We start from the raw sequence: 26,255 nt of genomic DNA, 5'->3' as shown, positions 1-26,255 counted from the left end.
ATTAGCTTACAAAGAAAATATGTCACCTTTTTCAGGCATTAATGACGGGACCCTGACAACTAAAACCCATTCTAAGCCTTGGCATTTGAATGTCTGGTATCTGGTGTGTCTGGACAATTTAATTGCAAATATCTGAGTTCGTGTGCCTGCTCAATACCCACCATAAAGATATAAATAGATATCAGAATGCCCTCTATATATTTACAATTGCCACATTCCCACATGTGGATCACGAACTGCCCATACATGTGTAGTGACAACGTTACAGAACGCACAAAAAACGGCAGAGATCGGGTAATAAAAACTGAAAAACGCTCCGATTCCCCGGCCTAAAACTGTAAAACGTGCGAAAATCGCTCAATGAATATTCCGTTTCGCCTCGGTAGCGTTCGATCGCTTCGTTTTTTTGAGGACTCCGCTTTTAATTAGCGACTTTCGGCATGACGTTGTCGCGACTCGTTGGCTTAGTAACGCCAACTGACTGGCCGAAAACAAACAAATAAATCGGTAAATTGTATGCAAAACAAAATATTATCATAAATGATCGAAGGCGGCATTAGGTGCGAATTATGACGAGTTTTACCCTTTGATTTTGGCTCACATTGATCGACATAATGACGCCCTTTTAATTTTTTTTGGGCTGGGCGGTGTGATTGAGTTTCCGTGACGTTAAGTATACGCAGTGTGTTGTGCGTTAAGTATACGCAGGGTGGTGCAGCAGTAGGCTAGCATTTCGCAAGTTGAAACTCAATTTCGCTAAGTGGGGATACTTAGTGGGGTGGTTGTGCACTATGTACCGATCCTCAATACCCCCTTCCCCACCGAATTCCCAACGATCGATCGATCGTCGGCTGTTCGCGCGACTCTTTTTCGCTGGTGTGAGTACCTATCTGTGTGAGCGGTGCACGCGCTTCGGGCGGGGATTTCAGCTTTCGAATTTTCAAGTAGTTCGTTGACTGCCCGCTGAGGAAGTTGTGAAGGTGCTCCGCCAGCGAAACGTCCGCGCAGTCTAGAATCCGTCATCCGATCGGAAGGTGCTATAGCCGCTCGTCAGGAATCAAGAACTTGGAACACCGATCATTAGGAAATCCACAATGAAGTTGGCCACTTTCTTCGAGGCTTCGTTCTTGGTGATCTGCTGGTCGCAAGGTAATTACCTGCCATTTCTACGTAGTCCTGTGACTCATTCGTATTTGTCAGTGTTCAAGTTGAAGCTAAAAATATTGTGAAGCCCAAAATAGCCATAAATCGATATCTTTTCGCGTGAAGTGCTTCTGACTACGTCTTAATGGCTAGTCATACCCCACGGTGTTCTTGCAATCCACATACTGAAAAAAATGTTTCTCTTGTGAAATAAAACTATCTGAATACCATATTTTGAAATGCCAATTCTATTTATATATTCCCTTTTTTAGTTTATAATATTATTAAATAATTTAAATAGTTTCTCAAAATATCAAGTTTATAAATTTTTTATTTTTTTTATTTTAAATTGCGTAAGATATGACAGCCAAACATTTAAAGTTTAAGCTTTTTTAGTCTTTTTACATTTAATATGTAAACTTGAAAATAATAATTTAAAGCATGTTAGCTTTAACTCATTAAACATTTAGTTTTTCTCTGTGCAGTGGTTCTTCTTGAAACGCGTATGACTATTCGTATCTGTTACGAAATGCCAATACCTGATATTGGGGGGATCTTGGCATTAGCAGTCATAAGTACACACTTCACGAAACTAATTTTGACCAGTTTAATGGTGTTTATTCCACTTGAAACTGTCAATTAATACATTTTATTGGCCACCGATTGATTTAGATGTATTGCTGGACTTGACGGGAAGTTGTTAAGGCTTTATAATTTTGCCAGGCATTAGCAATTAAAACCCTTCACAAAATGAAAACAGTTATCTTCGGAGAAGCTCTATAAATATTATTTACATGCTAAACGAACATCTGTAATCTACACTTTAAGACTGTGACATATTTATTTATTTTCTTAATTACTCCGTGCTTAAATGATTTAACTTCCTTTGGCTGGCTCGCTTACAACAAACCAATGCAAATAAATAGTCAAAGTAATATGTTTATAATATACAAAGTGGATGACATAATATCAAATGGCCATACCTGACAAATACTACTAATTTTAACTAATTTATTATCTAATAAGTCTTTGATAGCCGGGTCTGAATTCAATAAAAGTATATATATGTTATTACAAATAAATACTTAATTAAACTAATTCATCAATCGGCGAGTGGTGCACACACAAATATGTGCTTTATCGAGCACCTGTGTAGACTATCCCCACACAATGGAAAACCGTGTCATATGATATGTTAATTCGTAGCGAGCTCTTCAAACTGAAATTATCACCAATCACATGCAAATTAGCCTTTAAATAAGTATTTCCTTTCGCCTTGCAAAAGATTCCATGGAATTTGCTGCCAGCTTTCAATCGCGGTGGAAAATAATGAAAACTGTTTGCTCGCGCCATTATCTGGATCTCTATCAATATCAATCGCGGCGATATCTAATTATTGGCTCGAACGTGCCCTTGACGTTCGCACTCTCCGGAGCTTTCCCGAGAAGCCTGTTTACCCAGTTAGTTATTTATTTGTCCAGCCATTGACTAAAAAAAGAAAGAAGCCTTAAATATTTGTTCGCAGCCCCATTTATTATGCCGGAATTCACAAGTGCTCGTATATGTCACAGATAGCCCCGGAAAATCGGGAGAAGGTCAAGTGAGGGGGTGAATAACACGGGCACGTGATCACTCATCAATCGTGGATTCAAGATCGCAGATTGTGGGTGTAGGTGACGGGGTGTCTGCAAATAGAAAAACACTTTAATCATTTTGTCCGATTAAGGACTAAGAGAGCATTGCAGCGGCAAATTGATTGCGGCCTTATTGCGGAATGGCGGCATACATAAGCCATATGGTTTGATTTAATGGGATTAACAAATCTGGAAACCAAATGCCTTTAAATCTGTCTAATTAACCTAATTAAGCATATTTAAATAATTTATGTTCGATTATATTAATAATAACTTTTCTTATTATGCAATTTTGCCAATTCAAATGAAAACATTTCAATTTGAAAAAGTTAAACTTTGCATAAATTTCAAACTCGTTTGGGAAAGAATCGCTTTATAGGCATGTAACGCTTGTTCTGCCCTTAAGTGTAATTTGCTTCGGTAAAAATTATTCAAGGTCAAAAATATACTCAAGAATCGTCTTACTTAAAAACAACTACCTCTTTCAGCTGTCAGCAGCCATGTCTTCGGCTACTCTGAGCCCAACCAGCGCCGCTGGGCCCGCCACCATGGTCACTGTGCGGGGAAGACCCAATCCCCCATCGCCATCACCACCAGCCGGGTAAGAGTTCGAACTTTGGACCCAGTTAATCATCACAATTACTAGCCCTATTTGTTCATGTTTAGACGATACCCGTACATATGCCGGCGGTGGACATGATTGGCTATCACAACCTCCTGCCCTATCCGCTTAAAATGGTTAACAACGGACACACGGGTAAGACTCTAAGGGGATACTCATAACACGATAACAAATTATTACTCCTTTATGAATTTAATAATTCTAAAAAATATATAAAATAATGTTTTTAATAAAAGGTACATTTGGAATTTACTTTGTATAAATATTCATTATTTAAGTTTAATTTTCACATTAATAAATAATATCTTCAAAAATCGTATAATTTTATTATTATACAGTTACTAATAAAAAAAACTATTAACACTCCCGTTGTAAGATTTCTACGTAGATATATTTCTCAGTGAAATATTAGTGCTGATTGATTTTCTACCTTGCAGTTTCCATTACCATACCCAAGGTCAACGTGACTGAGGTGGGCGAGGATTTTCTGCCCTACGTCCGGGGCGCCAAGTTGCCCGGCGAGTTTGAATTGGAGGGCCTGCACTTCCACTGGGGCGACAAGAACAACCGGGGATCCGAGCACGTCATTAACGACATCCGCTACACCATGGAGATGCACATTGTTCACCGCAACAAGAAGTACACCACCATTGGCGAGGCTCTAAATCATCCGGACGGTGTCGCTGTCCTGGGATTCTTCTTCAATGTGAGTGGAAGAGGGGTTTGCTCATTTTCAATGATTTGTAAACCCATTTGTGTTGTCCCCACAGCTCGACGAGGATGAGGGTCAGGGCCTGGTGACTATTAATCGGCATTTGCATCTGATTGCCGATGCCAACGAGGAGGCCACGCTGAACGTCACCTTCTCGCTCTCCTCGCTGATTGCTGGCGTGGATGTGGACAAGTTTTACACCTACAAGGGTAGGTACCATAGACCTAGATTGGGATATTTGTGCACCAATGGTTCTTAGGCGTAAAAAACATTTAAAAAGTATTTACTTTCGAATATATTGCTTTCATGCGGATTTATCATCTAATTTAAAATCATTGAGGTCTTAAACATTTTCTGCGTGTTATTCTCGAGGGGAGCGCCCACAATTAAAATTCAGTGATGGTTTCTAGAGACAATAAATCAGCACTGGTTAAGTGACAACAAATTGATTTATACAAGTGATGTTTATCTGTATTGTCACTCAACTAAATACTATACATTAACTTCTCATAGGTTCCCTAACCACGCCACCATGTTCGGAGGCCGTCACCTGGATCCTGTTCCCCGATCCCATCCCGATTTCGCCCAAGCAAATATCCCGCTTCCGCCAGTTGTCCGATACGCAAGATGGAGCGTTGGTGGACAATTTCAGGACCCTGCAGCCCGTGGGCAATCGCAGGATCTTTGCCCGAACCGGTCACGTGCGTCACACCTCGATTGCGGCTCTAAAGCACGACGGCGACTATCTCAAGTACGACTGGTTCTACTGATCTATTGACTCAAACTGGCAGCCGGATGTGGAGCACTGTGCCATCCCATATTAGGATACCTCTAAATTAAGCATTTATTAAGTTAAACTAACATTTAGTCTAACCATACACACAAAAAAACGTTCTACAATCAAGACAATTAAATTCTTCAAATGTCAGCAACGGAGTGTTGTGCTTGAATTAGATCAAAATAAAATACTTACAAAATATAATACAATTAATTCGGCTTTGTTTTTTTTAATGTCATTTACATATGTCAACATAGAGAAGAGAAAAACAAAATCTACCTGAACTAAATCTATTGGAAACTCTTAAAAGCACAATTAAAAAAATTAAATTAAATAAAGTATTTTTTAATTGTCAATAATATATATAATTTTGTCTAAGATAATACAAATTAATTAAAACAAGAGAGAACGCTATAGTCGGGTGCCCCGACTATCAGATACCCGTTACTCAGGTAAAGGGAGTGCGAGGGAGATAGAAACTTTGATCACTCATAACTTTTTAACGAATGGTCCGATTTGAAAAATTTCTTCTACATTTCGATAGGTATTGATAAACACAATAAAACTGCATTTTTACTTTTCCGAAATATTTAAATTTTTAAAATCGTATATAAGCGATTGTGTGCGTCAGAGGGGGCGTGGCACCTTTTTGAAACAAACTTGCGCTGCGTAGGAACTCCTAGAATCTGCATGCAAAATGCCAATCTTCTAGCTTTTATAGTTTCCGAGATCTCAGCGTTCATACGGACGGACAGACGGACAGACAGAACAGACGGACAGACGGACAGACGGACATAGGGCTATATCGACTCGGCTAGTGACCCTGATCAAGAATATATATACTTTATAGGGTCGGAAACGCTCCTTCCTGCTTAGCTGTTACCATACTTATTACGCACGGAAAATAAATTAATAATTACCTTTATCAATAAAATTTAATCTTCGAAGATAACGGGTAAATTAATAAAATGTTGAAATGATTTAACGAAATAAAAATTTTGCGACATTGGCAGAGAGAAATGGCAACGTTAAATATTTATAAAAAATAAATCTCAATTTAAAGAGTTCCGGGAAAAACTTTTGTTAAGGTAGGAATAATATTTTTTAGATATTAGGAATAATATTTTTTAGATATTATTCCTTCAGTAAGAAAATTATAACACCTTCTACGTAATCATGTGTGATTTGCGACCATACAAGGCCAAGGAGGTGGGTATATCCTCTACAAAGAAGCTGGCTGGAAACAGAGAAAATGTCTTGTGGAGAAGATCCAGTAGTGTTCGTTCAACGGTTTCATCCACTAGTGGACGTAATGCCTCAAAAACATCCTTCCAATTGTCGTTAAAAAATTGATTAGTGCTCTGTTCCACCTCTTTACTGTGCCCGTTAAATAGGTTATCCATTCTGGTCCGCACTTTGCCGACCTCCAACTTAACCTTCACAGAAGTCACGTTATAGAAGGTGTATCCACCCTTTTCGTATAGGCGAGTCTTGGTGCTCATCAGTATGTCCAGATCATCTGTCGACGGCAACAAATCCGATTATTTTTTATATAGACGCAAAAATCAGTTGTATTTACCGATTTCCATGACGATTTTTCCGGACCCTTGCAAAGGCACCAGCAAAATGCGGCCCAACATTTTGTAATGGCCATCCATTCGCATCTTGGGCAGGAAGATCTTCGTCAGCCAACTGAAGTCCTTCTTGCTGACCCTAAAAGGAATAATAAACATCAATGATTCAGAAAACATTATATTTTAATCTTTTATTCTTAAGTTTTGAATTTATTCCGTAAATTAAATTATTATATTCAAATATGATTAATTTTTTTTTCCTCAATCGCTTAGTTAGTTTAACTTATTTTAAGCTGTGCAAGCTGTATTCATACATTTTATTATTTGGTTACTCAAAAGCTATTATTGTGACTATTTTTTGTGTAATGACTTTGCCTTCTGAGCTTCTTTATATAAACCATATCAAATTAAGGTTAATATTACTCAGTATATGACTTAAAAGATTTAAATTTAATCTTGCTTAATGAATACATATAATTGCTATATATGTAGTTTTTTATATCCCAAAGATATCTTGAGTGCAGTCCACCAAATGATTTATGTAAAATAATTAATAATACTTGTTAATTGCTTTATGGCGTTTTTAATTGATACGAGTTTAGAAATAAAAAAGATAAAAATAACAATCCCGGTTTACCATATGTTTACGAAAATTCGCGAAAAAATGTTCGCTTGTGGTATATCAAAGACCGCACCCGATCAACTTTTGATCGCTCTTGACAGCTGGGGAAAACCGATACTTACTTGCTCTCCTTGATCACCATTTTGCCAAAGCCGCTGATCAGCATGTTGGTGAGATTTGCCGAAATGGTGGCCACATCGCTGTTGTCCTGCTTGAAGACCAGCTGATCCTGTCGCATGGGGTCAATGGGGCCAAAGGATTCTTCTAACTCAGGTACTCCCTGAAAGAAATTGTTATGTCAGTCATTTCAGTTAAAGGTAGTATAATGATATCTCACCTTTGACAAGCTGGTTCATGAAGGCCTGTATAGATCGTGTTGAGCACTTCGTAAACTCCGGTTCATAAATTCGACACGATTCAATATAGGAGGCTGCGAATAAAGTATTTCCGCATTAGACTTGTGGCACAACCAAAAATAAATGGAAACTTCACAGGCTGTATAAAGCCAATTAAAATTATAACACACTTCATGTTTATATTGCTTCTTAATTACTCTGGGAAATACCTAAGCAAACTGCGTTGTTTTTCTAAGGTAAACTTATTCTATTTAATATTTGAAGCCCAGTTTTTTTCTGTCCTATTTAAACTGTCTGAAGATATTCAAGTTATTCTTTTAACGAGTCCTTTTGGTGTTTTAAATTAAAGTTTCTTACGTTTTTCTGTGTAGAACGCAACACACTGGACGCCTTGGAGGCCGACATGGAGAAGCATCAGTAAGCCAATTATGTACATGGTTGAAAGTTGTCGTCACTGTCACAGCCGGAATCCCAGTCACAATCAGCAGAGGCCCCTAATCGAGTTTATACGCGCGATTTACGAATGAGATATAACTCGGAGCGTTGCTGGATTTTATCTGAACTATATATAGTCGATGCTGATGACTCGGGTGCAATTGATGAATTGAGTTTGAAACCTCTGGGTAATACCAGAATCGAGCCATTTTCATTTTCCAGCAATGCGAAAAATTTATTCCATATTTATTGCACGAGAGTATTAAAGCACTGAACAAAATTTTATTATCCATTTTCATATACAATTAGCGTCAGCTTCTTCACCTAGACTTCACTTAAATTATATTTATTATGCAGAAAATCAAAAAACAAAATCTTTAAAAAGTTTCTAAAATGAAATTCTGGATAGACTTTACAATATTTCTGTCTTTAAATTTTTATTTGCCACTGGTTTAATTACGACTTTTGTTGTCGTGTAGCTACTTTATGCGACTCTGAAACTGTAGCGACTTTACCTTGCCACCGAACCGGTAAGCTAATTTGTTCTAGCTGGAAAATACGCTAACAACTACGCCAGCAACAAAAACAATGTTTGTTCAAATACTCGTATCAGTCAGCTCTGCTTTGATCTGGGCAAATTTAATTGCTCGGAGTGATGTGTACTAAGAAACTTAAGCTGCCATAATAAAAACATTAAATAGATTGGCATCTTTACAATGTTTTGTATATAAAATATCTAATAAAATTATTAAAACTTTGGACTGGGCTACTGTAAAAAATATTTGTAGCATCAACTCTAACAATCACAATTTCAATGATGTCATGGTCTTGCACTTATTGTTTTTGTATTTTGCAAAGTCGATATGTGTATTTCACTTGGGGAGGAAAGCTTCAATTCCGGTGATAAGGTTACGACTCTCTGATTCTCAAAACTAAGACGTTTGTAGGAATAATTTATAATAAATATTAAATTTGTTGAAGATCTTAGTTTTTTAAGTTTATTAAGACGTAACGTAATTAAACGTATTTCATTTTATCGAACCTCGATTGACTTTGCCTGATAAGTCTTTTCAGGCGGATGTTTTTAAATACGGCTCCCGATGGTACAGAACAATGGGATTTCCCCTGAGTTAAAAAAATATATAAAGGAATGTTGATGGTACGGAGTAGGGAATATCCACCATGTTTTCAATTTTTCTTTTTAAAAAATTAAAGAATGCCATAGACAACCACATATTCAATATTATAAAAGGCTCATGCATGTCTTGTTTACAATGATAGGAAGAATGATGTGGAACTAATGGAATTTTATTTCTAGTAATTATATTAGGAATGGAATGTTTTGTATGAAATGTTATTTTTAGTAATTATATTAGGCACAGTAACTTGAATCTACTTGAAAAGGACGGTTAGGCTTGCCCCACTGTTAAGGGCACGCAGACCAAATAGTAAAAAGATATTGTCTATGTCTATATAATTAAGGATTTTAATCAAGGTGAAGAATAGTTCAGAATTAGACGGAGGAAGTGAATATGAACAATGAATGAACAATCAACCTTCAGAGTATAACTCTGCTATATATGCTTAAAGTTCTTATTCTATATAATAATGATATTTAATTATGACCTTGTAACTTTGTTAAGATTTTCTAGTTTTTCTCATTTGCATATGTTATTCTCAGCATGTTTATAATATGAGACCTTCAAATTCCCTGATAAGTATAAAGTCGTGTGTTTCTTGCAATAAGCGTAAAGAATTTTCTAAATTTTGCCTATTTACAAGCCAGACATATTCATTCTCTTTTTAATACAAACATAATGGTGTTTAATAATAATGGGTCTTAATTATAATAACCCCACCACTGTGTAAAATATAGATCAATCACACAGAGAAAAAAGTTTTATGTCTGAAAAAATTGTGACAAGCATTTGGATTTGTTGTGTCGGTTGCTCATAAGTTTTATAATTTTTTTTAATACATAAATCAAAATAAATGATAAATTGTGGTTATTTGTTTCAGCGTTAAACAATTTTGATTAGTGAATTCTTTAGCTTTCAAGCCTCTGCGAGTTCCAGATACCATTTGTTGTTTAATGCTTAGAAAATGCCTTTCCTTGGATTGTGATAAGCAGAAGTCTCTCTTTGTTGTCTCGCAAATTTCACAACCCAGTACCAAGAGAGCTTTACGGAAATCTTTTCGGGGAATTGATAAGTTCGTAAGCTGATGTACGGGTATTGTTCCATAACTTTAATTATTTCTAGGAGTTATTTATAGTTGAACCAAAAAAATTGTTTTTATAATTCTAAAATTTTTTAATACGAACAGCTTATTAATTGTTTGTATAATTGGATCTGTGCTTATGTACGTATGTGTATAGAAATATTTCTTGATTTTTTATGACCGATTTTAGCTATGGATGTTTGACTGTATTTTGTAATCATTTATATGAGAGAATGAAGAGTGAACGATCAAAAGGCATTTGCGGATTTATTTTTGCGGAGGCCTCCTTAGTTCCACTTTGAAATGAATACGAATCAGTCCAATATTTAAAGCGACTATGTGGATCTGTAAACTAGTAATATTTTCTCTGCTCTCCGGCTTCGTAGCAGCTCAGGTTTGTGTGGTTCAGAGCACGAGGAATATCAACGGAATTAAAACGGTAAGCCGATTATCGAATCTTCAATTTTGTTTAACAAGCTTTAAGTCCCATTTACTTACACCATTAGAGTACAAATGTTACGCAATGCTGTCGAGGATACAGAAAATTAGGCACCACTAGACTCCAGTGCCAGCCAGTTTGTAAGGTAGCCTGTTCAAATGGCAGATGCTCGAGACCAAATGAGTGTACCTGCCACGTAGGCTTTGTCAACTTAAACCGTATTAAATCTAATCGGTATGTAATACTGGAGTAATCCAGATAAAATAATACAACAAATTAAAGTGATTTCCACTACATTTCATTTTTGTTTCATCGGTGGAAAGTTTTTATTATTTTTGTAAATCAATAACCAATTTTAATATTGAGCGAAATTTCACATTTTGAAATTCTTATTATGTTGCTATTCTTTTAAAAAATTAAAGACTATTGTCATCATAACGAAAAAACATCAACAAAACTCCAGTTGTCAACCAGTCCCTCCATCGATAAAGATTTTTATATATTTTTTTTATATAACAATAAGAAACGGAAACTATAAACGGATGTTGCCAATTATAGAAAATTCCAAACATTAAAAAATATATTTTTTTTATTACATTTTCATAAGAAATGTTTATTGACTTTTGGCAATTAAAAATCTAAACTGGGTATTAAAAGTTGAGCCAAGAAAGTGAGAAATCTAGTTTGGCGCATATTTTTCCAAACTTTTGAGTTTTTGTTAACGTTGCTTATTCTCAACAGTTGTGTACCCTCTTGCAAGGGCTGCAATAATGGACAATGCGTAGCGCCAAACCGCTGTGCTTGCAACAGCGGCTACCTGCTTGATCAGAAGACCGGCAATTGTGTGCCCCAATGTTCCAGTGGTTGCCCCAATGGCTTTTGCAGTTCACCCAACAAGTGCAGCTGCAACAAAGGATACGCGATGAATGTCCCCAGCCGCACGTGTCTGCCCACTTGTACGGATAACTGCAAGAGGTTCAACGGATTCTGTGCTTCGCCAAATCGATGTGTCTGCAATCCAGGCTATGTTCAAAACCCAAACTCAAAGACTTTCGCCTGCCAGCCCGTTTGTAAAAATGGGTGCAAAAACGGAGTTTGCCGAGCTCCCGATGTCTGTGAGTGCAATAAATTCTTTCGAAAAGATGCCGATAAGAACTGTGCTCCCATCTGCGAGGGCGGATGCGTGAACGGAATGTGTACAAAACCGGACGTCTGTGAATGTCTGCCGGGATATACAAAAATCGGCAAAAATGTCTGTAAGGCCGTTTGTCCATCGGGCTGCAAGAACGGAAACTGCGTTGCGCCGGATGTGTGTTCCTGCAACTCAGGATATATCAAGCGGGAAGGTGCCTGCTCACCTGTTTGCGATGATGGATGTGAGAACGGACTCTGCACGGCGCCCGGTGAGTGTTCCTGCAATAAAGGATATGCCAAGTCAGGGAAAAAGTGTGACCCAGTTTGCACAGGAGGATGCAGAAATGGATTTTGTGCCTCGCCGGGAAACTGTTCCTGCAATTATGGATTCACTAAGAAAACGAATAATAGTTGCGTACCAGTTTGCAAAAACGGATGTGAGAACGGATTCTGTGTTTCACCGGAGAAGTGCTCCTGTAATCAAGGATACGAGATGGATAAGGGGAACAAATGTATTCCAGTTTGCAAAGGTGGATGTGAGAACGGATTTTGTGTTTCACCTGACAAGTGTTCCTGCCAAGAGGGATACGAGATGAAAAATGGGAACAAGTGTAGCCCGCTTTGCAAAGGAGGGTGTGATAACGGAGTCTGTGATTCACCGGATAAGTGCTCCTGTAATCAGGGATACGAGATGGATAAAGGGAACAAATGTATTCCAGTTTGCAATGGAGGATGTGAGAACGGATTCTGTGTTTCACCTGACAAGTGTTCTTGCAAGGAGGGATACGAGATGAAAAATGTTAAGAAGTGTAGTCCGATTTGCAAAGGAGGGTGTGATAACGGAGTCTGTGTTTCACCGGATAAGTGCTCCTGTAATCAAGGATACGAGATGGATAAAGGGAACAAATGTATTCCAGTTTGCAATGGAGGATGTGAGAACGGATTTTGTGTTTCACCTGATAAGTGTTCCTGCAAAGAGGGATACGAGATGAAGAATGGGAACAAGTGTACTCCGGTTTGCAAAGAAGGATGTGCTAACGGAGTCTGTGTTTCGCCGGGGATGTGTTCCTGTAATCACGGATATGAGATGGATAAAGAGAACAAATGTATTCCAGTTTGCAATGGAGGATGTGAGAACGGATTTTGTGTTTCACCTGATAAGTGCTCCTGTAATCAAGGATACGAGATGGATAAAGGGAACAAATGTATTCCAGTTTGCAATGGAGGATGTGAGAACGGATTTTGTGTTTCACCTGATAAGTGTTCCTGCAAAGAGGGATACGAGATGAAGAATGGGAACAAGTGTACTCCGGTTTGCAAAGAAGGATGTGCTAACGGAGTCTGTGTTTCGCCGGGGATGTGTTCCTGTAATCACGGATATGAGATGGATAAAGAGAACAAATGTATTCCAGTTTGCAATGGAGGATGTGAGAACGGATTTTGTGTTTCACCTGATAAGTGTTCCTGCAAAGAGGGATACGAGATGAAGAATGGGAACAAGTGTACTCCGGTTTGCAAAGAAGGATGTGCTAACGGAGTCTGTGTTTCGCCGGGGATGTGTTCCTGTAATCACGGATATGAGATGGATAAAGAGAACAAATGTATTCCAGTTTGCAATGGAGGATGTGAGAACGGATTTTGTGTTTCACCTGATAAGTGTTCCTGCAATGAGGGATACGAGATGAAAAATGGCAACAAGTGTAGTCCGGTTTGCAAAGGGGGTTGTGATAACGGAGTCTGTGTTTCACCAGAGAAGTGTTCCTGTAATCAAGGATACCAGATGGATAAAGAGAACAACTGTATTCCAGTTTGCAACGATGGATGTGAGAACGGATTTTGTGTTTCACCTGATAAATGTTCCTGCTCTCAAGGATATGAGATGAAGAATGGGAACAAGTGTACTCCGGTTTGCAAAGAAGGATGTGCTAACGGAGTCTGTGTTTCGCCGGGGATGTGTTCCTGTAATCACGGATATGAGATGGATAAAGAGAACAAATGTATTCCAGTTTGCAATGGAGGATGTGAGAACGGATTTTGTGTTTCACCTAATAAGTGTTCCTGCAAAGAGGGATACGAGATAAAAAATGGCAACAAGTGTAATCCGGTTTGCAAAGGGGGTTGTGATAACGGAGTCTGTGTTTCACCAGAGAAGTGTTCCTGTAATCAAGGATACCAGATGGATAAAGAGAACAACTGTATTCCAGTTTGCAACGATGGATGTGAGAACGGATTTTGTGTTTCACCTGATAAATGTTCCTGCTTTCAAGGATATGAGATGAAGAATGAGAACAAGTGTACTCCGGTTTGCAAAGAAGGATGTGATAACGGAGTCTGTGTTTCGCCGGGGATGTGTTCCTGTAATCACGGATATGAGATGGATAAAGAGAACAAATGTATTCCAGTTTGCAATGGAGGATGTGAGAACGGATTTTGTGTTTCACCTGATAAGTGTTCCTGCAAAGAGGGATACGAGATGAAAAATGGGAACAAGTGTAGTCCGGTTTGCAAAGGAGGGTGTGATAACGGAGTCTGTGTTTCGCCGGGGATGTGTTCCTGTAAATACGGATATGAGATGGATAAAGAGAACAAATGTATTCCAGTTTGCAATGGAGGATGTGAGAACGGATTTTGTGTTTCACCTGATAAGTGTTCCTGCAAAGAGGGATATGAGATGAAAAATGGGAACAAGTGTAGTCCGGTTTGCAAAGGGGGTTGTGATAACGGAGTCTGTGTTTCACCAGAGAAGTGTTCCTGTAATCAAGGATACCAGATGGATAAAGAGAACAACTGTATTCCAGTTTGCAACGATGGATGTGAGAACGGATTTTGTGTTTCACCTGATAAATGTTCCTGCTTTCAAGGATATGAGATGAAGAATGGGAACAAGTGTACTCCGGTTTGCAAAGAAGGTTGTGATAACGGAGTCTGTGTTTCGCCGGGGATGTGTTCCTGTAATTACGGATATGAGATGGATAAAGAGAACAAATGTATTCCAGTTTGCAATGGAGGATGTGAGAACGGGTTCTGTGTTTCACCTGTTTATGAGTTCTGTGTTTCACCTGATAAGTGTGCCTGCTTTGAAGGATATGAGATGGATAATGCGAGCAAGTGCGTGGCAATATGAAAGGAAAAAGGGAACAAGTAGGAGATGGATGTGAGAAGGATTTTTGTTATAATGGATTCTGTTCCAAGTCTGCACGGGGGATGTCCCGGGGTTCATGCAATAAGGGATATGCCAGTGAGTCCAACAATAGTTGTATTCCAACCTGTAAAAACGGATGCCGAAATGGGTCATGTAAGATGCCTGGGCAGTGTCAGTGCTTCGATGGTTTTAAAATGACAGTGGAAGGGGATTGCGTGCCCCACTGTCCAAGTCTATGTCAGAATGGCAAATGTGTTTCTCCAGGTGTTTGCAAGTGCGACGACGGCTTTGTATTCGCTGCGCAAACGGGAAGCTGTCTGCCTGAAAAGCAACTGTTTCGCGACATGGATTGCAATCAGTCCTGCCAGAATGGAACATGCCTGGACGGAATATGTACGTGTCAGGATAACTATAAGCTGCACAGAGATAAGGTCGACAATCAGAGGCTATCCTGTCTTCCAATTTGTGAGCCCGAGTGCATCAACGGATACTGCGAGGCCCCAGGGACATGTGCTTGTTTTGATGGGGAAAGCCCATACGATGGTTTCTTTTGCCCATCTTTGGATTCGTCTGAAGCACTAGAATCTTACAAACACAGGAGGGAAAATGTTAAGCAACTTAAGAGGATTTTTATTATCACTGGAGTGATAGCTGCCATTTTAGCGGCGGTGATCGCTATGCTGATGATACGTATCTATAAAAAACGCTCCTATCTAGTGGACGAGAACGGTACAATTTAAATGAGACAATGGTTAGTCGCATAATTTATCCCTTTTTTCTTTTTTACAGAAAGGAAATTTGGCGTACGCTTTTCTGCGAACAATGTGGACATAATTCGAGCCTGATATTTTACTACAAACTAGAAATATTCTCATTATTTAATAAATCTAAGAACATAATTTGAGAGATTAGTTATTTTGAGTTTTCGATTTTTTATTACCATTTCTAAATTTAAAACTTAAGTATAATTCCGATGGCATTCTGTGAATGAACGTCAATTTGTATTATTCAACTATGCTTTTTAGCGACTGCTTCCTTGGGACCATATAGTTGCTGAGGCGTTGGTATGTCCTCTACGAAAAAGTTTGCCGGTATGAGGTGGAAAACAGTGGACATTACGTCGAAGAGGATGTTTTCAACCGTCTCAACGATAAGCGGTTTAAGAGCCTCGTAGAAATCGCGCCAGTTATCGTTGAAGAATTGGTTGGTACTTCGTTCGACCTCCTTGCTTCGCCCATTAAATAAGTTATCCAGGTAGGTGCGCACCTTAGTCAGATTTAGTTGGGCACGCACCGCAGTCACGTTGTCGAAGGTGAAACCGCCCTTTTCATATAATCGAGTTTTTGTTAGTAGCAAAATGTCAAGATCATCTGTGGAAATATTTACATGTACGTATCACATTGTCAATTAGATTATTATTATGATTAAAATTTAAATGTTAAACTACCGATTTCAATGAATATTTTTCCAGAGCCACTTAGCGGTATGAGAAGTATACGTCCAGCCATTTCATACTTTCCATCCAGTCTCATTTTGGGCAGAAATATTTTGGTCTGCCAGCCAAAGTCTTTCTTACTGACGCTGCGTTAGCAAAAAAATTAAAAAAATTATCAAAATAACAAAAAAACATAGGAAAAAACGATTTAAATTAGGAACGGGTGTTGAAATCGAAAAAATAGAGCACAGTTTATAGTTTAAATGTCTTAAGCTCATGACAAATTTGCATTGTATAGAATTTTATTACGTTTTTAATTACCCAAACATTTTTTGGAGAAACGGACATTTCACTACCGTAGATTTTAAAATTATAGAATTTCAAATAGATGCTGGCTTGCACTATTTAATTTTAATTATAGTGCTACTGTTTTTACTGTGTTGATTTCAAATAGTTTATAATTACCGACTCTCCTTGACCTTTGTCTTGGCAAACCCCTTGACCACCAGCTCAGTTAGATTGGCCCTGATGGTGGCGACTTCGTTGTTGTCCTGCTTGAACACTATATCCCTCACTCGCATGGGATCGAAGGGCCCGAACCGCTCGACCACCTCAGGTATTCCAATGTTCAGCTGATCAAGAAGTTTTTGTATGCTATTTGTAGAACACTTTGTAAAGCCAGGCTCGTAAATCCGACAAGAGGGCAGAAAGGCAGCTAAAAATTTGTTTTACTTCACTAAGGAAGGGTTTTGGACTTCTGGGCTTACTTACGCTTCTCGGTGTAAAAGGCAACGGCTGAAACGCACGCCATGACCAAGGCGATCCCGTTCAGGCACAATATTGCAATTATTACACCCCAAATGCGAGGCGATCTGCGTCCATTGCGCGTGCTGCTCATGCTGCCGTTCTAGCGAGTGCCCAATAATTAAGTAGTCAAGTATCTATGTAAATAAGTAACTACTATCTGTATCTGCGAATGCTGCTGCTCAGTCACATCAAACGGCTGCGCGCTGTGGAACCGACTAGCCGGCGGCTGGCTGTGAGCCGGCGTTTTATTCTCACTCGTCAAGATCCGAGATTCAAAATTCGAGATCCGAGCTCTCAACATGGTAACGACTTACAACAACTTAATGATGCCGGGGCCAAATGCGACTCATTTATTTTAATTTAATTACATTTTATTTCACCTGTTTCCTGACTTATTAAGCAATATGTTTACAAATTATTCTTTGTCTTAGATGTACAGACACAAAGAATTAAATCTTAGCTTCTTATGCATATAATTGACCTTCAGTTCAAAGAAAATTGAAAAAATAATATACAATTTTTTTTAAACAAATCCACTGAAATGATTAAGTAATTATGTTGAAAAAATAGTTACATTTTTCGAGATATATTAAAGAGATAAAGATTGTTTCCCCAAATATATGTCAAATTTGATTTTACATAACGTATTAAGATAGACCCTTATTTTCACTATGTTATTATTTATTTTTAGGGGCATAGTCGACCACACATTACCGAACATCTTATTTAATATTGGAATGTTATAAATCACAAGAAAATGGTTAAAATAAAGTACACTGAGGGTACCGAATTGCAGGAATGCTTTTCTCTGTGTAGATTTTAATGGAAGTCTTTTATCAAGTAAGTCGCTGGTACGAAGGAAAATGTCTTTTTGAATCGATCTAGAAGAACTCCGCTCACAGTTTGCTCCACAGCCGGACGCAGAACCTCGTAGAAATCACGCCAGTTTTCATTGAAAAGAGTATGGGCTGTGTCCTCCAAATCCTTGTTGCCCCCAAAGAGATTTTCCAGCTTGATGTGGAATTGTTTGATCTCACGGAAATTGACTTTGACGCTCTGAACATTTGCGAAACTTCCCTCCGCTGTGGTCACCGGCTTGACGGCCATTTCCAGATATATCAGTGCATTTTCTGGATTGAACCGCTTTTTAAAAAATAGTTCAGAGATAATATGGAAAATTTCATACCAGCTTCGAAGTAACCTGAGCCGTGTCCATTAAGATTCAGCGCCACCACATGTCCTTTGACTTTGTAGTCGAAATTAAAACGCATCTTGGGAACGTTTATCAAAGCCTTGGCCACATAATGCTTAGGATCCCAACTGACGATTGTATAAAAATAATAAAAAGGTGGATAAGATAAGACACCATGGTCCTCACCTGGCTTCAATGACCACCGCTTGGCCAGCACCTGCGACGTATACGTCTTTCAGATCGGCATTAATGGCTATTGCTCTGTTGGCATCCTGCGCGAATTTCACTCGCTTGATATAGAGTGGATCAAAGGATCCCACGGCAGTGTTGCCAGGAATTCCATCCTTCCACTGACGGAAGAAGGTCTGGAAATTGCTGGTCAAGCATTTATTGAAATTAGAATCGCCCACAACACAAGGAGTGAGAAAGTCGGCTGAAAGTAATGTATTTAAAAAATTATTAAAATAATATTAATAAAAAATCCCCTAAATTGAGCACTGTTTTCTAGGACATTCAATATAAAGTCAGCCTAAAATTATTATTTTAAATTATTTTTCGTTTTTTTTCAGAACTTAAACTAATCTTATAATATCTCACGTTTTTCGGATAGATATTTCGCTGCTCCTGAAGTCGCCAGGAAACCAACAAAAAGGCTGAGGAACTTGACTACTTTTAAAAGCATTTTGATGATCTTACTCTAAAATTGATGATTATAACTGTTTGCTTTGAATGCACCGATTTAAATGACGATTCTGGACGGTGCCTGGCAATTTTATTCAAAATCATTTGCTTAAATGTACAACTTTTAAAATCATTTCTTTGTTTTGCTGTTTTATATATATATTTTATTTTTTCCTACTCTGTTTTCGGTACAATTAGTAAGTAAACGAGTTTGTCAGCATTAGACTTGTTGTGGTCGTACAGGGTGCCTAAATCTTTCGAGTCATCTGATACGATACCCTAATCCAAAAATGCTTTAAACTTGACATTATTACTTAGCCTTTGCCTCGCCGCCGACTCCACTTCCAGTTGTAAAAAGCAGAAGTGTCATATAACTTTATAACCTTTATATACATATATACTTATCTATATATTCTAGACAGCGATTATCTCACTTTCGCTAGAGCTGAACTGGTTCTACCAGACCATTAAAACATGTGAGCTCACTGTGACGAATGCAAACCTTTGAGACTCTGTATTTGGATAAATCATGGACAGCACTTCTGCAAATTACCTTTACATAGATGCATACTCAAGTACTAAGTGAAGAAAAGAAGCCCTGCGAATGTATTTATCTGCATGCAACCATGACCAAGGTCTGTGGTTCTTGGGTCAACAAACTTGTGGTTTTGTGACTATTTGATAGAGCTACTGTATACTGGGTATTTATCAACAAAGAAAATAATTTTAGAACAAAAATAAAAAATTTTAATTAAAGTAAATGGTATTTTATTTTTTGATATTGAATTAAGTGTATTTATTTATAAATAATATTTTTTGTCTGTGTACAAATATGTGATTAAACGTCACATAGCAAAAAACCCCAAAAGCGTTGGAATAAATTAAATAATCTAATGTAGGTGGACAATTGAAGCTTTATAAATTGTGGTTTGGGTAGTGTGTTAATGATCCTGAGAGTTTTAATTATATTATCCGTACTTTATTGCTATTTTGATATAAACAGAGTATTTTTATAAACAGATTATAATTGTTTTGAATTTTTTTTGGAATAAAAATGTGACGCATTTAAATGGATGTATACATTTAAATATCAAGTTTCTTATCTGTGTTTCTCTCCACAAAGTAGCTACTTATTAGCTTATACAAAATTAAAAGAAAACTGGCAAAAAAAAGCATCGTCTATTTTTATCATTTATTTGACGCAATAACAGCAACCAGTTTTCTTAGCCAAAGTATTGACTAGGTCAGTATGCCAGCATTTTAGTTTTCGTATATCTTTCTTTTCCTTACGCCAAGTGTGAATTTTGACAGCGAAGGAAAAATGGTCATGTCCGCTTTCAAATTACTTGTTGTGGTTGCAGATTGTTACTGGTTATTATATTTAGCTGGGAGCAAGGTGTCTGGTCAGGTAAGTGCAATCGATTAGCAGTTGGGGGGGAATTGTCTTGCATAATTGGAATGCCTAACAAGTGCAGCACTTCCGCACCTTTCAATATTAACATTTTATTCTGTTCTGGATTGTGGTTTTCTGTGATGGCAAAGGTACTTTTTTGCATTATTCATAACGAGAAAAGGAAAGTAGATAGGGACAATCAAAATACCTTAAGGATAACAAAAAACAAGATTTTGTTAATGGACAAAGGGTATATTTTAGTACATGGTTTTTGTCAAAATTTATAAAAATTTAAATCTCCAACATTTTCTCAACATTGGTAATTGTGTACAATATAATAAATACAAAAATCGAATTTATTGTAAATATTTTAGATGTCTGAGAAAATCTGTATTCATATGGATACATCAAGGTACATTTGTTTAAGTCATATCGAGAAAAAGTACCTGGTTCTCATCACTGCTCCATTCTCTGATCTCATTGCGTATGCGTGAGTGGTGCGGTCTGGAAGCATAAATTGCTGGCCAAGAATTCGAGTAGACGACTTTAACAACCTGATTGAAAATAGCTTCTCGTCGGTCCACGTTATTACCTGTAGTGAGTGAGTGGGTATATCGTTCATGTACTCACGCCCAGCTGGCTGCCGACCGCTTTCGATTTCTATGCTGCATTCCAAGCCAAGTCGAATCGGATCGAATGGAATCGGTTCTCGGATCGGGAGTTCGGGTCTCGGGCTTACGTTTTCGGTTTCTGATCGCAGCTGATCGCCAGATCCAGAGACTTCGGCTCGACTTCAGCGCGAAGCTTTATTTTCTGCCATGGTTTCCCCCCTCTTGACCCGCTTTTTGCGAAATGTTGCCTGTGGTATAAAAAGCGTTGCACGCCCTGATTTTCTTTTGAGTTTGTCGTTTCGATTCGCAGAGTCTCGAGTGCAAGTGCAGAGCGCATTTTCCATTTCGGCAGTGCATTACTTATTCAGAGATTGGTGAAAACGGTTCGACATTGATTGTTCGTCTTAGAGTTGGCAGAATGATGAAATTGGTAAGATGCAGCAAGGTCGTTGAAAGAGTGGCTTCCCAAAAACTCGATTTTAATATCAATATGGTTTTGAGTATTTGCGCAGTGAATTTTTAGAATGCAATTTAGCTAACCGGTTTGCTGTGGGTCGATCCGATCAGTGTCTATGATAAAAAAGTAACTTAATTGCTGGTTTATTAGTCAGCCATGTCCTTGAGTGAATGTTTGTGCAGTGATAATCAGGGCAACTAATTAAGGTATTTACCTGAAAGTGAAACCATAAAAACAAAGTAAAGTTCATTTGTAATTGCAGCATTTACAGCTGGGTGTTTGACTGAAATAATGAATAAGATAGCCAAATTATCTGAGTTTTTGCTAAGCTCTTTGTTTTTATTTTGCAGCAATTGAATGTGGTGTTTTTACTTCTGGCGGCCCACGCTGCGTATGCGCAACATCAGGACTATACCACTCCAGTGCCGATCCTCAAGCAGATCGACAAGCACAACGACGATGGATCCTATACGTACGGGTACGAAGCAGCGGATAAGAGCTTCAAGATCGAGACAAAGTATTCCAATGGCGAGGTCTATGGAAAGTACGGCTATGTGGATGACCAGGGCAAGGTGCGGGAGATCGAATATGGAGCCAGTAAGCGTGGCTTTGAGCCCGCTGGCAGCCACATCAATGTGCCACCTCCAACGCTGACCAACAGCAATCCCTATCCCCTGGGTCCCAATGAGCTGGATGATGGTCAATATCGCGAGGACCCTGCGGTTTACTACAAGGATCAGAAGTTCAACCGCCCGCTGTCACCTGCCAGCAAATTCAGTTTGAACGACTTTGGGCGTGGCCAGCAGCAGGCGTATGCCCCGCCCCCGCAGCAGCCCGCCCCTCAGCGACCCTATTATAACCCCACGCCCCAGTACTACAATCCCCCAGCCCCGCAGCCCCGGTACTACCAACCCCCTGCCCAGAACTACTACAATCCCCAGCAGCAGCAACCGTATAGGGGATTACCCGAGCAACACCATCCGTCCCTCCGGAACTTAAACCTCTACACGGGATCCTATAGCATCGACTATACGGGCCGGAAGTAGGAAGGTCTATTGGATTGGGGGGGATCACCTTTGAGTTGGGCCAGAGAGTCAGCGACTGAAGTGTCCGAGGACAATGTCAACTTGTTACTGCCAAAAAAATCAGTCACTCCGCACAACCCACATATATCTATTAATGTACACTGTTTATAAATGTTCTTGTATGTGTGTAATAAATCGAGTTTCGAGACCTGAAGCGTTTACAGAGAAAATAATAGTGTTCTTAAATCAAAAGGATTTTAAAACCGGGTTTCAAATCAAAGATTGAAAAAATATAAAGCAGAAAATTAAAGAATTGTATCATATTACATATTACAGCTTGGTGGCTGTGCCAAAAGACTATTCATAGTTTTAAATTAACATTTCAATATCTAGTTTGATTGACAAAGCCTTTATTAGGTTTCAAATACTTTACATCTTTAGGTAATGATTAGATAATTTGGTTTTAATTATTATTTTATTGATCAGCTTGCTCCATAATTATTCTCAGTGCCCAGAAGTATTTCAAATATCTGCTTTGGCATTCAATTTGGCCAACTACCAGGTTCCGCTTCAATTAAGCCGCCCCGCAGCTGAAATTGAAGCAAAATCAAGCCGAATGGAATAAAGCCAAAGAGCCCAGCAAGTGGCCAATAATCGTTAGTCCATTACGTCAACACAGAATGATCGAGCAAAACCAAAAAAAAAAACACTGTGGCCGATTCAGCTAGAAAACCAAAGTGGATTTGCTGTTGACTGGAATTTGGTGCACTTATGCAATGTGCTGGCCCCAAACCACTTTCAAATGCACTGCCACCAACGACCAGTTGGCCATTTGGCTTGGGCCGTTTGCTGGGTGCTGAAACCACTGCCTTTGTCTTTTGGGTGTGGGGTATACGAGTACTAGGCAGCAGTGGTTTAGGCCTGTTGGATAATTGGAAGTCACCCTCGGAACAATCGTCAGGCGGAGAGGTTAAATCACTGAGGTACTTATCTCATCGTTAGCTATAATGAGGTTTTAATTATGTAATTTTATTGAATTTCGATTAAATTTATTAAAGGTTTTTTGATTTAATTAAAATTGATGATCAACAGTTTCTTAACAATGCATGGCAACAGTGTAATATGTTTTAAGAGATAAATATGGATTAAAGGATTTATGAAATAAATTAAATGAAATGGTCTCTTATGATACTAAATAAAAAAGCAGAAGGAGACATTTCCGACCCTATAAAGTATATATATCTTGATCAGGATCACCCCGAGTTGATAAGCCATGTCCGTCGTCCGTCTGTCGTCCGTCTGTCCGTCTGTCCGTCTGCTGTTTCTACGCAAACTAGTCTCTCAGTTTTAAAGCTATCGAGTTGAAACTTCACACAGCCTCTTTCCTTTGCACGCAGTATTATGTCGGAACGGCCGGGCGACATATCCTACTGCCAATAACTGATTGATCGAAAATCAAACTTTGGTGTTTGTAAAGTTAGGAAGTTGGGATTTCATCGGTTTTATATGTGGCCAATCCATCGACCACCAAATTCATAAGGATCGGCCGACTAATCCTATACCGCCATATAACTGATTGACTGAAATGCCATAACTTTGGTGTTGTTAAGTTAGGAAGTTGGGATTTCTATGGGCTTTATTTTTGGCTATCAATCCGACCTACCAAAGTTCATAATGGCCGACTATATCTTATAGCGCCATATAACTGAACGATTGAAATGCTATAACTTGGTGTTTTTAAAGTTAGGAAGTTGGGATTTTTTATGAGTATTAAGAATGCATCATATGAATAATTTTGGAGAATATAATTTACAGAGTATTCTGGAAGGGTATATCAACTTCGGCTCCGCCCGAAGTTAGCTTTCCTTTCTTGTTGAATTTGATTTTGTTTTTTCAAAAACTGCACTTCATTTTAAAATAAATATAGCCATTTCCCGGTCAAACTTATCTACCACTGTGCAAGTTGGCCAAGTCAAAAATGTAAAACGTTTTGCTGGTAGCACCAACGAAGAATCAAGTCCAGACTGCACCTCTTAAAAAGCAATGCACAGACACACATTACAAGTTTGGAATTATTTTTATTTTTTCAGTATTTATATAATTTTGCAGTGCAAAACTGCGAAACTGGTCTGCTGCTGCTGGGGCGTTGGCATGACTCAAGAATTTCCTGAAAAATTGTCTGCTTTGTTATGGCTCGCTTGTGAACAGCTGCTGCATTTACTACATTTTCTGCAGCAGCCATGGAGGCACACCGTCGTAAGTAGGGGCTTGTAATGGTTGCCATTCGAAAGTGCGTTGGCGGAAAGGCGAGTGTCATAAGTCGACTCCTGCAGTCCTCAATACTCCGATTCTTTTTTTACTTTAACCTCATTGAGTTGAATTCTTTTGGAAAAGCTTCAATGCTCCATTGATATCTTGTAAAAATAAGTATGGGTGACATAAAAATCATGAAAAGAAGGTATTCAACTAGGCAAAATAAACCCTTGAAACATGAAAGCTTGGAAAGTTTGAGGAGTCTGAAAATATACTACTTAAAATAACTGAAATAATAATAATTTATCAATGACGACATTTGAATAAAACATCAAGAACCGAGCGACAATTTGCAATGCCAATAATACTAATGAAAATAAAAATGTATAACTAATTTACTTTCTCTTTGGTAATTACACTCAAAGAGTATTTTAAATTCGTGTGGTATTTTTTTGGCGAACTCTTTCGACCTTGATCGTGCCAGTGCGTCTACGCATGCGCACAAGTTCAGGTGCACGCCCATTTGGCCCCAGCCCCGCTTCCCACGAACAAAAGCCGGACAGAAACTAGTCTTTAATGTGATATATTCAGAAAAAAAACCGACAAGCTAAATAACAACCGCACGCACTTGAAGACTGGAAACTGCCCTGCGTCATGGGCGGCACTTAAAGGAGGTACATATAAATACAGAAGGGGGACTCGAGGGGTAGACAATTGTTGACGGTTTCCTGGTCTGGTATGTGGTGCAGTGGCTAACCAGTTTTGGTTGAACTATCACCATCCCGCTGCGGGTTGCATTTCTGCTTTGTCCATGTAGCTGTTCAGCAATAACGGAGTGCTACTTGTGGTGTGTCATTAATTCCAACGGAATGACTACGGCAAGGCCATGTCGAGTGGCTGCAGAAAACGCAAGCGAAGGCGTGTAGCTAAGTTCACACACTGAAAGCTGACACGTTGCCTGGTTCTGATTCCGTCATGAAATAACATTCCTTGACATCAAGTATACGCACTGTTGAATAAAAGAAAAAATATGTCAGTAAATTCCTTAGATCGTTGACTGCTAGCTTTGTTATAAGTATTTAGAGATTTTTTTGGCCTGACTCAAAAAGATAAGTATGGTCCATATATTTTAGGTAATGTTGCCAATTTTGCTCTTGGATCAGTTAAGTTTTAGAGAAGTTTCTGTACCTTTATAAAAAATACAAGACATTTTTAATTCAACCAAACTTGTTGATTTAAAAGACGCATACAATCACAGAAATCAATATGAACTTAATTTCGTCTAAAATGGTCAACTTTTGAGGATTGGTGCTTACTGCCACACGGCCTGACGACTTTGCCTCATTTTTCACAATTTATGGGCCTCACAGTTTTGATTAATTGTCCATGGATGGCCACATCCCAATGGGGCTAGTTGCCATAGCGCATGGAAGGTCGGGGTTAGAGTAAGAGTTCCGCCCTGATTTCGAAAGTAATTTGTTAAATTTATTAAATTGTTGCCTGGAATTTATTGTTAACAAGTGGGTAATTCAATTTTTATATTACTGTGGGTCAGAGGAAAAATTTAAAATTGCTGAGGCAACCGAAACG

At 38.6% G+C, this 26,255-nt stretch overlaps 6 protein-coding genes across 6 annotated transcripts; 3 read left to right on the top strand and 3 right to left on the bottom strand.

The window, feature by feature from the left end:
• The first annotated feature begins 964 nt into the window (after positions 1 to 964).
• Positions 965 to 5,102, top strand: LOC108037527 (carbonic anhydrase 2). Its single transcript, XM_044459041.1, has 6 exons — positions 965 to 1,149; positions 3,266 to 3,378; positions 3,444 to 3,534; positions 3,837 to 4,105; positions 4,170 to 4,320; positions 4,625 to 5,102. The coding sequence occupies exons 1-6, from the start codon at positions 1,095 to 1,097 to the stop codon at positions 4,879 to 4,881; spliced, it is 936 nt and encodes a 311-aa protein (XP_044314976.1). The 5' UTR covers positions 965 to 1,094; the 3' UTR covers positions 4,882 to 5,102.
• A 754-nt stretch (positions 5,103 to 5,856) lies between these two features.
• LOC108037528 lies at positions 5,857 to 7,994 on the bottom strand. The gene is made up of 5 exons (XM_017114103.2): positions 7,799 to 7,994; positions 7,423 to 7,515; positions 7,208 to 7,364; positions 6,469 to 6,602; positions 5,857 to 6,408 (listed from the first exon to the last, which is right to left on the bottom strand). The coding sequence occupies exons 1-5, from the start codon at positions 7,875 to 7,877 to the stop codon at positions 6,056 to 6,058; spliced, it is 816 nt and encodes a 271-aa protein (XP_016969592.1). The 5' UTR covers positions 7,878 to 7,994; the 3' UTR covers positions 5,857 to 6,055.
• Positions 7,995 to 9,886: 1,892 nt separating this feature from the next.
• Positions 9,887 to 15,710, top strand: LOC108037531 (fibrillin-2). Its single transcript, XM_044459167.1, has 6 exons — positions 9,887 to 10,101; positions 10,287 to 10,535; positions 10,603 to 10,769; positions 11,277 to 14,020; positions 15,076 to 15,540; positions 15,601 to 15,710. Exons 2-6 carry the CDS (start codon positions 10,434 to 10,436, stop codon positions 15,654 to 15,656), a joined length of 3,534 nt encoding a protein of 1,177 aa, XP_044315102.1. The 5' UTR covers positions 9,887 to 10,101; positions 10,287 to 10,433; the 3' UTR covers positions 15,657 to 15,710.
• A 65-nt stretch (positions 15,711 to 15,775) lies between these two features.
• On the bottom strand, positions 15,776 to 17,251 carry LOC108037523 (protein takeout). The gene is made up of 4 exons (XM_017114099.2): positions 17,018 to 17,251; positions 16,712 to 16,961; positions 16,259 to 16,392; positions 15,776 to 16,181 (listed from the first exon to the last, which is right to left on the bottom strand). The coding sequence occupies exons 1-4, from the start codon at positions 17,142 to 17,144 to the stop codon at positions 15,820 to 15,822; spliced, it is 873 nt and encodes a 290-aa protein (XP_016969588.2). The 5' UTR covers positions 17,145 to 17,251; the 3' UTR covers positions 15,776 to 15,819.
• Positions 17,252 to 17,872: 621 nt separating this feature from the next.
• Positions 17,873 to 18,933, bottom strand: LOC108037526 (circadian clock-controlled protein daywake). The gene is made up of 4 exons (XM_017114101.2): positions 18,843 to 18,933; positions 18,432 to 18,678; positions 18,240 to 18,373; positions 17,873 to 18,183 (listed from the first exon to the last, which is right to left on the bottom strand). The coding sequence occupies exons 1-4, from the start codon at positions 18,925 to 18,927 to the stop codon at positions 17,873 to 17,875; spliced, it is 777 nt and encodes a 258-aa protein (XP_016969590.2). The 5' UTR covers positions 18,928 to 18,933.
• Positions 18,934 to 21,233: 2,300 nt separating this feature from the next.
• Positions 21,234 to 22,621, top strand: LOC108037524 (extensin-2). The gene is made up of 2 exons (XM_017114100.2): positions 21,234 to 21,360; positions 21,738 to 22,621. The coding sequence occupies exons 1-2, from the start codon at positions 21,349 to 21,351 to the stop codon at positions 22,431 to 22,433; spliced, it is 708 nt and encodes a 235-aa protein (XP_016969589.2). The 5' UTR covers positions 21,234 to 21,348; the 3' UTR covers positions 22,434 to 22,621.
• Positions 22,622 to 26,255: the final 3,634 nt, after the last annotated feature.

Source organism: Drosophila rhopaloa, unplaced genomic scaffold, assembly GCF_018152115.1.
Source record: "Drosophila rhopaloa isolate 14029-0021.01 unplaced genomic scaffold, ASM1815211v1 contig_178, whole genome shotgun sequence".
NCBI lineage: Eukaryota > Metazoa > Arthropoda > Insecta > Diptera > Drosophilidae > Drosophila > Drosophila rhopaloa.
Note: the sequence above shows the minus strand (reverse complement) of the source record. Positions and strands in the feature narration are given on the sequence as shown.